The sequence below is a fragment of the Balaenoptera musculus genome, chromosome 20 (assembly GCF_009873245.2).
Source record: "Balaenoptera musculus isolate JJ_BM4_2016_0621 chromosome 20, mBalMus1.pri.v3, whole genome shotgun sequence".
In the NCBI taxonomy this organism is placed as follows: domain Eukaryota; kingdom Metazoa; phylum Chordata; class Mammalia; order Artiodactyla; family Balaenopteridae; genus Balaenoptera; species Balaenoptera musculus.
The window spans coordinates 5,459,663-5,475,562 of NC_045804.1; the positions used below are offsets into that span (position 1 = coordinate 5,459,663).

Genomic DNA, 15,900 nt, shown 5'->3' on the forward strand with positions numbered 1-15,900 from the left:
CCCCTCGTTTATACATTTAACAGATATATATTCTTTCCAGCCTCCTGGAGAACTAACTCACTTAGCCCCAGGGCTGTCGTGGTTGATTTCTTCACAGAAGACCAGAAACAGCTTCAGAAACAGAAAGGTTTCCAAAGAAATGAAATGCTATAGCAAAAAAAATTGGAAAGAAAGAAAAAGAAAATAAAATCTGTGTACAGGTAAGATGAAGCCTTCCCTTCCCTTGTCAATTGCATGATTCTCGAGCAGCTGAATCTCCATCAGGCGTGATGGTTCTGTTCCCTTCACTATTTGCAAGTCCAGGAGGGAAATCAGCTCCTGGCCTCGAGCCAAAGTCAGATGTGGGCTTGAAAGCCAGGGCACCCTGACAGCAAAGATCAGCTTCCACGGGCAAGCTATTAAAGTGTTTGTCTCCCTGGGATTTCGTTCTCTCTTTGCTCCAGAGGGCACAGAAGCATTAAACAATCATGACTGGATTTTTCCTCCCACCATGTTCTCGAGGTAGGAGGGGAAGGATTTCAGTCCCGGTGGAGCCGTGACATGCTGCCTGGAGGTGACAGGACTTGCCACTAACCATGGAGATCTTAAGCAGCTCAGCTGGAAATGCACCCCAGGCCTCAGGACTCCCTGTCGTAGCCCAAACACTCCCTTAACACTCTCTTTACTACTGCATCGTGGGCTCAGAGCTCTGCTTCCTGGCCTCAGATGCCTCAAGAGGGGCTCCTCTCCCCCACGGAAAGCATCACTCCTGAGGTCCCATTCCTCAGGCTGGGAGGCATGGGGAGGGAGTGGGGAGGGAGGCCCTACCTCCATCCCACATCCGACCCTGGACCCTGAGTCCGACAAACCTCTCCAGGCCCTGGGAAAGGCGGCAGGCATGCTCAGCCCATGACTACGGCTCCTCTGAGCTCCCCATTTCTCAGCACCCTCGTGGGGGGGCCAGGGTGGGGGGGCAATGAGAGGAGTGAAATCCACAGTTCGGCACCACCCAATGCGCTGCCCACACACCTGCCCGAGACACACCGGGACGGGCTTTCTCTCCATCTCTCCCGCCCTCAGCAAAAAGCTCTTTACAACCATAACTTATGGTCACCAAATGAGGCGGGGACTCCCTTGCAGAGAGGGAAGAAGATTCCTTCCTGAATTTAAAAGGAAATTTGGGGACTCAAAAAAAAAAATCAAAGTTATACAGGTGCAGGATGATGAAACCAAGAAATGCTGAAGCATGGGATATAAAAAAGCAGTATTTGACCCAAGTCTCTTCCAAATCCACAGCCCGGACATACCCACTCTCAAGAAGCCAAGTGTCTCCCCACAGCCAGATTCCAGGGAGATTATACTACTGTTGGCCACAGAATGCCGCCTCGCTCCATAGCTAATTCTTGCCTCTAGAACAATGCAGCCCTTGTACTGAGAAAAACTGAGCCGGAGCCCTTTCCTCCCGGGAGGCCAGAGCACCGATGACTCATCCCGCCCATGAAGGTTTTGCTTCTCTGTTGCTTGCAGAGCACAAGTTAAGCTTCACCGGCTCTTCGAACTTCTTCCTCGGGTGTTTAACACACCGAATGGAAACTTAGAAAGCCAGCACTCTGTCTCCCTGGGTGGGATGTCCAGAGGGAAGCTAAGAGGCAGGTGGGAAAACAAGGCAAAGGGAGTGCCGGCGAAGCGGTCCAGTGACCACTGGACATGGCAACAGCGAAGGCAGTAGGCAACAGAACAGGAAGACTGGTTCTGGAAGGGTAGACTGTCAACAGGCCTCCCCTCTGCAAGGGAAGGGGGTGGATGGCAGAGCAGAGCCGTGATGCTTTGCTGGCTCCTCCCGCTAAGAACGAGAGTACTTCCCAACCCCCCTGAATCTGGTGGGGCCTGGCGACTTGCTTTGGCCGATAAAACGTGGAGGAGTGACTCTGTGTAGAGTCCAGGCCTCCAGAGGCCTGGCAGTTTCCACCCGCACGTTCTTGGAACTCTTCCACTGCCCTGTAAGGAAGCCTGGGCTATACTACCGACCCATGAGGCGGGCAGACCCCACGTGTGGACAGAGGGCCAGACAACTGGTAGCATGAAGGCCCTAGACCGTGGGTGAGGCCCTCTTATACCCTCCAGCCTAGCTGAGCTGCCAGATAGATGCCTGCAGCCTCACGAGTGACCCCAGGCGAGCCCAGCAGAACCACCCAGCTGAGTGCAGCCAACCCAGAATCATAAGAAATAAGGGAATGTTGTTGACTTAAGTCACGACGTTCTGGGGTGGTTTCTAACCAAGCCGAGGAACGTGGGGGCACATGTGCTGTATGTTGGCTACTCAACATGCATCACCCCCACGCTGGCGACAGTACCTCGATTTTGCTTTGGAGAAATCTTCTCTGCTCCCCCCACCACTATTAGTCATGATTAGTCTTTGCTTTTTATCCAATGCAGGGGAGAGGGCACATGCCCAGCCCTGGCCAGTTAACATGCCACATCCCCATGGGAACAGGGGTTAGCATTCAGGGATGAACACATAACCCAAGTCAGGTCAGCTGCTCGCTGCCCATGAAACTCAACTCCAAGAGGTGTGAAAGAAAGACCTCGCTCATCTGGACGTTGAGCCTGAGAGGATGTGAACAGACTACTGAAAATGGAGCCACACAGAGAAAAGCAGTGCCAGGAGATGGAGAAAAGCAGGTCCCAGTGATGGCCTTTGATCCAGAATGTAGCAGATTCTGAGGCCAGTTCTATGCCTGGACAATTTTTTTTTTTTCTTTTTTGGGGGGCTGAGTTGGGTCTTCATTGTTGCACGCAGGCCTTCTCTAGTTGCGGCGAGCGGGGGCTACTCTTTGTTGCGGTGCGCAGGCTTCTCATTGCGGTGGCTTCTCTTGTTGCAAAGCACAGGCTCTAGGCGCACAGGCTTCAGTAGTTGTGGCACGTGGGCTCAGTAGTTGTGGTGCACGGGCTTAGTTGCTCCACGGCATGTGGGATCTTCCCGGACCAGGGCTTGAACCCGTGTCCCCTGCATGGGCAGGTGGATTCTTAACCACTGCGCCACCAGGGAAGTCCCCATGCCTGGACATTTTAATTGCATGGACCAATACATGTCTTTTCTTCCTTATGCCAGATTGAGTTAGGTTTTTCGTCATTCGTGACCACCCCCCCCACCAAGACCCTGCCTGATGCAAAGAGACGGAGGGACTTATTTTTTTACTGTGCACCCTTGTACTACTTGAATTTCTTACCAAGTTCGTGTATTACTCCTCCATTTCAGAAGAAATTAAAGAAAGAAATAACACAGCCTATTTTTAAAAAGAGCATGTAGAAAATGTACACAGAGAAGGTAAATCAATGATATCTTAGGGCTCAAAGCTCTCTCTGCGCTAGGCTGTGTGGCCAAAAGCGCTAACTGCCTGCTCAAGTTTCCATTGTTCTCTCTGCTTCAGTAACAGAATCCCAGTGTAAAGACCATGTATCCTAGCCTTCTTTGCAGCTAGATGAGGTCTTACGAATAAGTTCTGGCCAATGAGCTGTAAATGGGGCTGTCATGCAAGACCTGCAAGGAACCTCCCTCCCTCCTGCCATTTTGCTGCCTGGAAGGCAGATGTGATGGCCTGAGCTCTAGCAGCTACCTTGGGCCAGAAAGAGAAAGGCTCCCATCTGGGGCAAAGCAGCGAGCAAAAAAGGAGTCTAGATCCCTGGTGACTCCATGGAACTATGCTCCCAGCCATGGTCTCTGGATTTCTTCTACATCAGAGGAGTCCTTCTTATTTAAGTCACTATTTTTGGGTCTCAGTTACTCTCAGTCAAACCTAATCCTAATGGATACAGAGCACTAAAAACAGAGTGAGCTGCAGGAAGCATCACCATCAGTACAACTAGCTGTAGGTGGCTGGTTGCCATGGAGACCACCCCAACACATAGATTCCAAAGTACAAACCCACTCAAATGAGAAAAGCCTGATGTAAACCTAAGAGACCCCTCCCCACCTCCCCATTTCTGGGAGAGTCCCCCTCAGCCCATAAGCCAGGACGGCGAAGCTAAATTCTCTAACAACCCCAGGGGAGGTAGCCCCAGGAACACAGGACTTCTGATGGGCTTGAACCTCCTGGGCTACCTTCATAATCAAAGGACTGCCAAGTCCCCGAGTTCTCCAGCAGGAATGTCTTTTGCTGTCTCCCCTCCTAACTCCTCTGCCTCTGCCCAAAGTCAAGGCTTCCAGTGAGTCAAGGTATCACCTAAAGTAACGCAAGAGCCTCCAGGCAGCCTGCCCACAGCCAGCCTCCCCCTGCATGCTTCCTATGGCCACGTTATCTGCTACCAACAGAATGCGCTTCCTGGAAGCACAGCTCTGATGTCACCCTCTCAAAAACCTCCAGGGTCTCCTGCATCGATCTAGAGAACAGAGCACAGACTCCCTTCCACAGGACCCCAGGTTGGTCACATCGGGCCCCAGCCTACCTTTCTGGCATCACCTTCCAACCAAACCAATCACCACTCCTGTATTTTCCACTCTGTACTTCCAATTTGCTGCTTTTCCGCCTATAATTCATTTCCTTCCCCTCCTCCTTCCCCACCCCCAGATTCTACGGATCCTTCCAACCTGAGCTTCGTCCACAAAGAAGTCCCCTCTATTCCCCAACTAGAAATAACTTCCCTGTCCCGGGGGCTCCCATCACCTTTTGTCAATTACCATTTTACAACGGCACGCTGACCTGTCTCTTGATTACAGGTGAATATGACCTCTCTTCCCTAACCCACCTTAAACCCCCCCGCAGAGCGGGATTATACCTTACTTCTTTGCATACTCCCCACAAATACACAGTAGGTGTTCAGGAAATGGTGAGATGGCTTGGCCTGAAGATGATTCTCTCCCTGCTCCCGCCTTCTGGTCCAAGACAAAGGGCTCTTCTGTGAAGAGAACACGTGTTTGGGCCATCTCTAAACTCACACGGGCCCTTCACAAAGCTTTGATTATTCGCTCCTCTCCCCTCTTGTGAACTAGCCACTGGGGAAAAGCAGTAACACGCCACCCAACACCAGCCTTGGCACAGAGGGCTATGTGAATAATGTGTATAGATAAGGTCCTGGCATGTGAAGGCTCAAGGACAAAACTTAACCGATATTAACTTTGACCCCTTGTGCTCAGAGTATCTTGCAAAAGAGCTGACACTCGATACATGCTTTTTAATGTGATTTGTACTAAGATGCCTATAAAAAATGATGTCAGCTACTCCCTCTCTTTTACTTAAATTGCAGCAGAAGACATTTAGGTTAGATAAGTTTCTAATAAGCTAGCTAAACAGTCAGATCACCCGAAAAAAAAAAAGTGTATAAAGTCTTTCTTCGCAAAAGTCTTTGGGAACAAGCTGTGCTCCCACCATCTGTGCGGACTGGGTGAAATACTGCCCTGTCTGAGGGCAGAGGGTGCCTGAGAGGACTCCCAGAAGGGCCCACCAGTCCTGAGATTTTTTTTTTTCAGACGCAGTACGTGATCCAAGGAGGACAGTGCATGAAGGGAGAATCTAAACTCAGGCTCAAGGTCTCCAAACAGTAAAGATTCTGCCTCCCATCCTTCATTTGCGAGGGCCAAGGAGCCCCGAGGAAGAGCCTGAGTTCCCAGATGGCGGATGTCCACCATCGCTTGACCAACTGGAAAATACACCTCTCTCGTACAACAACTGTCCCCTTCCACCCCAGGCTGGTGTCAAGCCCAGCCAGCCTCGGGAGCCAGCTGCCAAGTGCGCGGTGGACTCCACTGTGGCAGCCTCCATGGAGACCAGAGGCAGGGGCCTCCTCCTGGGCTCCCCGTCCAAGTTGCAAGGCCCCAGCCTCCACGTGCACTGCTCCTCTAACCAGGACCCCAGCCCAGCGTGCTGGCTCCGCTGGATCCTCAGCCCCACAGAGGCAGGGAGCCTCTGAAGGGAGTCTGCTTTTTCGAAACCCCAGCTCACCCTTCACTAAACCACGGTTCCCATCACAACAGGGGGTCTCAGCTTTGGCCGCACAACGCAATCACAGGGACGGGAGGGGGAGGGGGGAGGGGGCTCTAGAAACTACTGAAGGGGGGAGGGCTCTAGAAACTACTGAAGCCTCATCCCACCCCCTGGAGATTCTGATGTAGTCCCAGGGTGCGTCCAGGGCATGGGGCTTTTCACATCTCTCCAGGTGATTCTAACGTGCAGCCAGGGTGGTGAACCACTGCATCGGAAGGAAGGGAGCTTCCCCAAAGCCAGAGAGCTCCCTGGAATCAAACCACCAAGGACGCTAGGCCAAGTCAGCTCACTCTGCTAGACCATGGGTGCCAATGACAGTGGCAAAGCTGAGTTCGGTGTGAGCTGGGGGACACCTGGCTTTCTTCCACCATCTCAAACTGCACACGTTCACCTGTGGCTGTCCCTCTTGATGACCACAGCGTGCCTACGTGACAAGGACAACTGAGCAAAAGGGTCCACATAACTCATCACGCTTCACTGCAAAGCCATTCCCTGGAGATTCTTAAAGGCCCCCTTCCAGCACAGGGAAGTGGCAGCACTGACTTCAGGAGCAAAGGCCAGGCCCCCGGGGAAATCACCGACTCGGGAACATCGGACACTCCAGGGAACGTCCACGACCTCCAGCCGGGGGCCCTGCACAGCACAGAGCTGTGGTCCCCGAGGTGCATCACCTGCAACTACATCAGGGATCAGCAGACTTCGGTAAAACGCCAGATAGTGTCGCAGGCCATGCAGCCCTGCTGCAGCTCTCCAGGGCCGCTGTGGTAATGCAGAAGCAGGCGCTGATAATATTGGTATGTCAACAAATGGGCGTGGCTGGGTTCCCATAAACCTCCGTTTACAAAAGCAGACAGTGGGGGGGGGGGGGGAACCAGACAGAGGGCTGGACTTGGACCACTGGTGTAGTGTGCCCACCCCTCCGCTAGATCAGAACTCCCTTAAAGACAGAGACCCTCTCTCCCGGCACTTTTTCAACTGCTCAGCACTTGACACAGTGCCTGGAATACAGGAGCGGAGGGGAGGGGAGGGGAGGGAGAGGAGCGGAGGGGAGGGGAGGGGAGGGAGAGGAGGGGAGGGGAGGGGAGGGGAGGGGAGGGGAGGGGAGGAGTGATTCTGACTCTGGGGCACTCACATCTGACTATTTGAAGCCCTTCGGGCCACTGACGTACACTCACACCTCCTTCTTCACGGGAGCAGGGGAGGAGGCCCCCAGACAAAGAGGAACAGATATCCCCAAGGATGGTGCCCTGGACCAACTGTACAGTCAGCCCAGGACCACAAGGAAAGGCAGAGAGAGAAAGCAGGAAACAGGGGTCGCCAGGCCATGAGAGTGGAGGCTGCCCAAGGATGCACGTGGGGAAGGAGAGGACAGGGGATGGGGCGAGACGGGGGCCGGGAGGTAACAACGTCCGTCCAGGGCCCTGGGCAGGCTCCGGGCCGCCCCACCCCAGATGCTCAGACATGTGGGCGCTGCCACCAACGCAAACGCGGTTCCTTCCCATCACCGCAGAGAGAAGGCAACAAGTATCACTTCCTCCCCTGCGCTGCTTACAAGGGCGCTGGATGTCTGAAGCATGAAATGCAAAAGAAAAAAGACAATAAGGATAATCATCATGTCTCCTTCCCGAGTGTTTTTCTTCCCTTTCTCCTTTCTTCTCCTCTCGCCTCACCACCCCCGCTTCCCCTGCAGCAAGACCTCGCTCCGCCCCCCCCCCACCCCCGCAGTGTGGAGTCAGGATGTGCTGGGAAGGCAGGGCCTCATCTTGGCCACACGTGCGCACAGGGTGAGGGGAGGGCCCGGGGGCAGAGCTGTCACCACGTCGTCCTCGCGCCCACAGGAACCACTACTGTCTGGGGGCTGGGGGCGCCGGCCAAAAATCAGGCTTGTCCCCTGTGATGCGTTCAGTGTCTCCTGCCTGGCCTTGGCATGGCTTGAGGACACTCAGCTGAGACACAGAAGTTTCCCACCGGAAACTGGTCATTTGAGACCTTTAAAAAGAAAGTGCCTTGTGGAGAAGTGGCAGGTGTTCCTTAATGACAAGCATCCTGAATAGTGAATAGTCCTGGTTAGAGAAGGGCCCTTCCCAGGACTTCCCTGGCGGTCCAGTGGTTAAGACTCCCCGCTCCCCATGCAGGGGGCACAGGTCCGATCCCTGGTCAGGGAACTAAGATCCTACATGCCATGTGGCACGGCCAAAAAAAATAAAAGAGGAGGGCCCAGCCCCACATCTTCTTCCTGCACCGGGCCACACCCACCTTGTCACATGAGACCCCTGTGACAGGTGGCTCAAAGTCCCGCCAAGCCCACCCTGGAATATGCCCTCCCTGCACTGAGCGCCCACCAAAAGGGCGGCCTTAGCCCTAGAACAGACCAACATCACCTCCCTGGTCTCGGCACCCCAGTGCAAGAGAAAAGCTGCAGAGGGTAAAATCTAGGAGGCCCTGGGGCTCCCTGGTTCCTCAAATCTTGCAAAAGCAGATTTAAGAGAGGAGTCCGCATGGGACAACCGCCAGGAAACTTCCAAGGTAACCTGTCCACAGTCCGAGTGATGCTGGGGATGGAACCCGCTCAAGGTCCACACTGCTTCAGCATCCCCGGGAGGCCATCGGGGGCCCTTCCCCTCGCTCGGCCTCCTAAGGAGGAAAATCAGGGAAACACACAGCAATGGTCTTTGCAGGAGCCTCCTCAGAGCCCATCAGAGTACTCATACTGTCTGGTGGTGGCCCGGCCCATTTCAGTGTGGTCCAAAAGACCTCACGTTGAAAAATCTCCATTAGGACATACCAGGCTTCCCTATCTCTCAGGCAGGAAGAAGGAGAAAAGGTAACGGCAATTATTACTTCGTAATCCAGGAGCTGTAGAGCCAGGAGTATAAAAGCTAGGCTTTCTGAAGCCCCATTTCAATGGCTACTCTGCACCCCTGGCCCTTCTCTCTCTCCTATTTACTCTAGAAGAAACCTTTCCAATGGATCTGGCTGAAATCTCCTCCCTGAATCTCTCATGCTACAATTTAAGTCCATTTCTTCCCATCCATTTCTCCATGGAAATGGAGAACAGCTGGTCACCATCATCCCTCCAGACTCAAAGGCCATCACTGGAGCATCATTAACTTCCAACAGCGAGCCAGTTATTTGGAGAAAACATCACTCACCACTTGCGGCACAAAAGCAGACTCAGCCAAAATCTCCTTAAGAAAAATCACATCTTTCATAAGGAGCCAGCTCCCTATGGGATTAAATAATAGATATTAGACTGCCTTTTCATGCCTAGAAGTAAGCTTTTTGATTGGTAGCCTATCTTTCTCTTCTGCAGTTTCATGGTCATATTTATTCCACACAAGTGTTTCCTCCTTGAGAGAGAATATACACTGATTTAGAGATTCCTAGTTAGTTCACAGAAAAGGAGACATCAGAGGGACTTCCCTGGTGGTGCAGTGGTTAACAATCTGCCTGCCAAAGCAGGGGACACGGGTTCGAGCCCTGGTCCAGGAAGATCCCACATGCCGCGGAGCAACTGGGCCCACGCGCCACGGCTGCTGAGCCTGCACTCTGGAGCCCGCGAGCCGCAGCTGCTGAGCCCACGTGCCACAACTACTGAAGCCCATGCGCCTAGAGCCCGTGCCCCGCAACAAGAGAAGCCACTGCAGTAAAAGGCCCGCGCACCGCAGCGAACAGTGGTCCCCGCTCGCCGCAACTGGAGAAAGCCCGCACGCAGCCACAAATAAAAAATAAATAAAATAAATGCAACAGCTAAGTGATATTTTAAAATAATAATAATAAATTAAAAAAAAATACCTACGTCCTTCGTCCTGGGAATCTCTCTCACAGAAATACTTGTTGCAGTGCACAGTTATGTACTGTATTAATATGTCACTGCAGCATTATATTGGAGACAGATTTTAATACACATATGACACATACATAAATGTACGCAGAACTGACTATAGAAACATGTTACATCTGTGCAAGGTACAATGGGACCCCAGTCAAATGTCTGATGGCCAGGTCTCCCTTTTTCTAGATTCAAAGCACCTGAAAGCAGTGTTGAAGAAGCAAAGCCTTTAGGGTATCAGGCACTACGGCACATCTAACTGTCCTGACACTTTGTATGTGCATCATAAAAGTTCTCCGAAGATACACACTCAGGGTTAATGGCGGTGACCTCTGGGAAGCCAGTGGGAAAGGAAAGGGGATTTTCTTCTTCGTCTTTTTTTTTTTAAGATTTTTTTAAAAAAATTATTTATTTTATTTATGTATTTATAGCTGCATTGGGTCTGTTGCTGCGCACAGGCTTTCTCTAGTTGCGGCAAGCAGGGGGCTACTCTTTGTTGCGGTGCGCGGTAGGTTGACTGTATTAAATATAAATCGGTCCATGATAAGTACAAGCAATTCTTACAGCTTGGACTACTGGGGCTCTATTGCCTTTCTCTAGTTTGGGGAGGCATTTACAAGAATCCACTTCTAGTCACCAATGCCACTGAATTTTCCTGAGTTTGAGTCCCAGCTGTCTCCCCCACCAAGCTTTTACTTTTCTCCCTGCATCGGGAGACTGGTCAGGAGCTCCTTTGTGCAACTAGCATATTCTCAAGGTCACTGTTAGAAAAGTAAATGACTTATTTTCTAATAAAGACACAAAGATAACTTTTAGAATCTCTTTTTTCCCACCCACTATTTTAAAACTCAGAAGTAGAACTATTTTAGATCCTCATAGTGAAAAGAACATAAAACACTGGTCTGATGATGTTTCTTTAAGGAACTCTTAACTTTTCATGTTTTAACGCTCCCAAATTCATTCTTACATGTCCTGAAGACTGGTATACTCCACCTGTTTTTTGTTTGTTTGTTTCTCTCCTTGTTTCATCTTGGGTTTTGTCTTTTGTTATATAAATCTTACAAAGGCTTTTGGCCTAAAAGAGTAAACTAGATCAGGACACCCAAGTGCCAGGTCAGCACAGAACACAGTTCTGAAAACTTTGTATCTGTGTAACCTCTACAAGAATTTTGAAAAACTAGGTATCCTCTCACTCATTTTGAAATTGACATTTAAAATGTTTTCTATTACTCAGCCATAAAAAAGAATGAAATAATGCCATTTGCAGCAACATGGATGGACCCAGAGATCATCACACTAAGTGAAGTAAGTCAGAAAGACAAATACCATATGATACCACTTATATGTGCAATCTAAAATATGACACAAATGAACTTATCTACGAAACAGAAACAGACTCACAGAAACAGAGAACAGACTTGTGGTCGCCAAGGAGGAAAGGGGATGGGGGAGGAATGGATTGGGAGCTTGAGATTAGCAGATGTAAACTATTATATACAGAATGGATAAACAACAAGGTCCCACTGTATAGCACAGAGAACTGCATTCACTATGATGTGATAAACCATAACGGAAAAGAATATGAAGAAGAATATACATATGTAAAACTGAATCACTTTGCTATACAGCAGAAATTAACACAACACTGTAAATCAACTATACTTCAATAAAATTCAAACAATAAAAATAAAAAAATATTTTCATCTCAAATTTAAAGAGTCGCAAAAGACACAAATTCTGGCATGTAAATATTGATGTGTTTAAATAAAACTGTTTCATCAGTCGTTTAAATGGACTAAACAGCATAGAGAAGGAATTCCCTGGTGGTCCAGTGGTTAAGACTCAGCACTTTCACTGCCGGGGCCCAGGTTCAACCCCTGGTGGAGGAACTAAGATCCTGCAAGCCGTGCGTTGCAGCCAAATAAATAAATAAAAATAAACAGCACAGGGATTTGACTCTCCCATTATCCACTTAAAAATATACACAAACTAAGCTGTGCGTTTATGTCTAATGCACTTTTCTGTTCGAGGGTTACATTCTACACGCAAAACCACACGTGCAAGCTCTTCTTCAAAAGTCAAAAAATGTACGTCATTCTTTTTTCTCCTCGATTTGTACTTCAGTTGCATTTCCCCACAGAATTTTATCCTAGAGCAACTTACATTTTATGCTAGAAAGTCTATCACTGGTTTCTTTATCATACTGCTTTGCAAAAAAATATTTCTATACATTTCCATTTAATTTTTAAAAATTCCCTGTGAATCTAGGGCTCCAACTGCTTAAATAACAATTTCCTGGATTGAGTGACCATTAAAACATTAGTGGTCGAGGGGCTTCCCTGGTGGCGCAGTGGTTAAGAATCCGCCTGCCAATGCAGGGGACACGGGTTCTAGCCCTGGTCTGGGAAGATCCCACATGCCGCGGAGCAGCTAAGCCCATGCACCATAACTACTGAGCCCACGTGCCACAACTACTGAAGCCCACGCACCTAGAGCCCGTGCTCCGCAACATGAGAAGCCACAACAATGAGAAGCCCATGCACTGCAACTAAGAGTAGCCCCCGCTCACCGCAACCAGAGAGAGCCTACACGCAGCAACGAAGACCCAACCCAGCCATAAATAAATAAATAAATAAATAAACAAATTTAGAACTATTAGTGGTCAAGAACACATTCATAATAACAAAAATTGAATATGCTGTTTCATAATTATTAGACACTCAAAAGTAAAATATTCTTGGAAATGCATATTCTCATGGATGAGGCTTTTTTTCTTATTTTTTCAATTCATTCATATAACTGTGAATAAACATTAAGAAGTTATTGCTAGAATAAGACAGGGCTAAGCATCAATTTTATTTCTATTTTTCTTTGGGTTCTTTCTTTTCTTAAAGTAAACAAAGAGAAAACGTGTTCATGTAAAGAAGATAGAAAAAAATAGATATATTGTTATAATATTGTCATTTTGTTCTTTGAACTCTATCCAAGGAGGCTCAAAATCCCAGAGTGGTCCACCATGGACATTTACATTAAAGGCTTTTTTTTTTTTTTTTTTTTTGGCTACTCCACACAGCTTGTGGGATCTTAGTTCTCTGACCAGGGATCAAACCCAGGCCCTTGGCAGTGAAAGTGCTGAGTGCTGAGTCCTAACCACTGGACTACCAGGGAATTCCCTACATTAAAGGATTTCTCTGCTAACAATTTGATTCAAAGGACGGGACAGTCTCTGAATTGCTAAAGGATGTGTGTCCAGCGATCAGTGGTTCAAGTCCTTCACTATCTCCACCTGAGCACCAACATGCCAAGGGTCCCTCCGTCTGTGCGTGGAGATGCTGCTACCCAAAGACAAGGAACCAAGGCAAGAGTGCATCTTCCTTTCGTAAAGTAGGAGAGGACAACTGTGTCGGGGAAGGTGGGAAGACAGAACCTGCCACTGGGGTATTCTCAGGCAGAGCAGTTTGGGGAAAGAGAACAAAACTGGAAGCTGAGGACCTGGGAACTGATTTTGTGACCACTCTCCATGCCCCGTGAAACACCCAGAATGTCTCCACGGATGCCAGTCTCACAGCTGCTGACTCAGAGGACTTTCGGGAGGTCCCACACCCGGGTCAGGTTTTGCGGATCACAGAACTACAAAAAGAGGAGAAAAGAACCAAATTCTGAGCAACCAAAAGGAAAAACCACATATTAACATGCCTTCTGATGTGACTGATGCGACTGGAATACACAGCACCACTATGACGGTGATTCATGTGATTCATGCCTGGAAAATGGAATCTGCATTAAGTAAGCCTTGAGGTCCAACTCCCAGCTTACAGGAGACCCAGGGGACAGAGGAACAAGTTCAACAGCACCATAAGGAAGCAATCTGCCAAAGTCAGAATGTGGGACAGTCTACAGATGAATGATCCAGTTTCTCTAACATATTACTAGCGTGGGGGAAAAAGGCAGCCGGGGGGGGGGGGGCGGTGGGTACTGTTAAAGAATAAAAGCGACTAAAAAAATTCAGTATGAAACAAATTCAATATGAAAATCTTGTTTGTATCCTGATTCTAAGAAAACAATTTTAGAAGACAATTTTTTTTTTAAATGGCGGAAGTTTGAATGTGAATTAAGTGTTGGCTAATAATAAGGAATTATTAATTTTGGTAGGTGTGATAATACCATGGTGATTATGTTTTTTTAAAAAAAGTCATTCAGGGAGTTCCCTGGTTGCCTAGTGGTTAGGATTCAGTGCTTTCACTGCTGTGGCCCAGGTTCATTCCCTGGTCGGGGAACTGAGATCCTGCAAGCTGCATGGTGAGGCAAGAAAGACAGAAAAAGAGAGAGAAAGACAGGAAGAAAGAAAGAAAGAAAGGAAGAAAGGAAGAAAGAAAGAAAGAAAAGATAGAAAGAGAAGAAAGAGAAAGAAAGAAAGAAAGAAAGAAAGAAAGAAAGAAAGAAAGAAAGAAAGAAGGAAGGAAAGAGAGAGAGGAAGGAAGGGAGAGAGAAAGAGAGAGAGGGAGGGAGGGAGGAAGAAAGAAGGAGAGAGAGAAAGAAAGAAAGGAAGGAAGGAAGGGAGGGAGGGAAAGAGAGGGAGGAAGGAAAGAAGGGAGAGAGAAAGAGAAAGAAAGAGTCATTCAGTTAGAGTTGTGCGTTGAATTTACAAGTAAGATCACATGATGTCTAAGATTTGCTTTTACGCAATATTCCACCTCCCGAGAATATGGGGTGGGAGGAGGGGGAAACACGTGAAATGAGATTAGCAAAATGTCAATAATGATTGAAGCTGGGTGGTGGGTACCTAGGGTGCCTCATAGGATTCGCTCCACTTTTTTACATGTTTGAAACTGTCTTGGGGACTTCCCTGCTAGCACAGTGGTTAAGAATCCACCTGCCAATGCAGGGGGCATGTGTTCGATCCCTGGTCCAGGAAGATCTCACATGCTGCAAAGCAACTAAGCCCGTGTGCCACACCTACCGAGCTCTAGAGCCCACTAGCCACAACTACTGAGCCCGAGCACCACAACTACTAAAGCCCATGCGCCTAGAGCCTGTGCTCTGCAACAAGAGAAGCCACCGCAATGAGAAGCCCACGCACCGCAACGAAGAGTAGCCCCCACTCGCCGCAACTAGAGAAAGCCCGCGCACAGTAACGAAGACCCAGTGCAGCCAAAAGAAAAAAAGATAATGTCTATAATATAAGGTCTTTCAAGGGTGAGGAGGAGGAGAGAAAGAGAATATTTAATTAGTGCCAGCAAAGCTCTGTGCTAAGCCCTTCCTAAATATTATCTTATTGGAAATACTTATTTACAAGTCCTGAGACAGCTGCCAACAAGCTTCTTTCACTGTCTAAGGAGAGGCAGGGGCATTTAGTACGCTGGATGCAAACAGGGTCAGCGAGAAGAGGGAGCCATTAGCACCTGGAGATCACAGAGATGCAGCTTGGCCGCAGGCGGAGAAACTGGAAATACCCCTTGGCAGAGAAATAACAGAATAAACATCCTCCACTTACATCCCTCCTACCACGTGCTACTTACCCCTGCAGCAAAGCCAAGGCTTCCATCTAAGATCCGCCTCTGAAAATGAAAACAAGATGTTTCAGTTTCTAAGGGATGTTCCGTGGGACAAGAGGAAACCATAGGCCTAAGAGAGCCACATGAATAAAGTCTGGCCCACGCCTCACTTTGCGAACCTATCTGGAATCCTGGACCCAAGTCTTTATAAAATGGGCCAAGAACCAGGGGGAAAAATTTTTTTTAAAACCTTCCATCCATCCCACAGCCAATCACAGCATTCTTTCAGTGTGACCCTTGCTTTTCATTGGTCCACGTGTTTTGCCTCTTTCTCAGCTCTCCGTGTGAATTATGGCTATAAACCTTGAGTAAGTAGCTGGTCTAAAAGATGGAAATTGACCAGTACTGGAAAGGAGCATGTGGACCAACCAAAATCCTCCCACACTGAAAGAGGCAGTACAAACTGGTACAGCCACTTCGCAAAGCTGGCAGCACCCACTAGAAGTAAACCTTCACAAGCATACCCTACGACCCAGCAGTGCCACGCATAACTACCTAACAGAAATGCATATTTGGATTCACCAGACGCATGTACAAAAATGCTCTTTGCGGC

At 48.8% G+C, this 15,900-nt stretch overlaps 1 protein-coding gene across 8 annotated transcripts in view; it reads right to left on the reverse strand.

Annotated features, from left to right (window-relative positions):
• Positions 1–15,900, reverse strand: part of SLC39A11 (solute carrier family 39 member 11) — a 423,988-nt gene that overhangs the window by 318,605 nt on the left and 89,483 nt on the right. For all 8 annotated transcript variants that reach the window (XM_036835763.1, XM_036835759.1, XM_036835758.1 and 5 more), the window contains exon 3: positions 15,312–15,350. In XM_036835763.1, the coding sequence (XP_036691658.1) occupies positions 15,312–15,350 (39 nt within the window). The remainder of the gene's footprint in view (positions 1–15,311; positions 15,351–15,900) is intronic.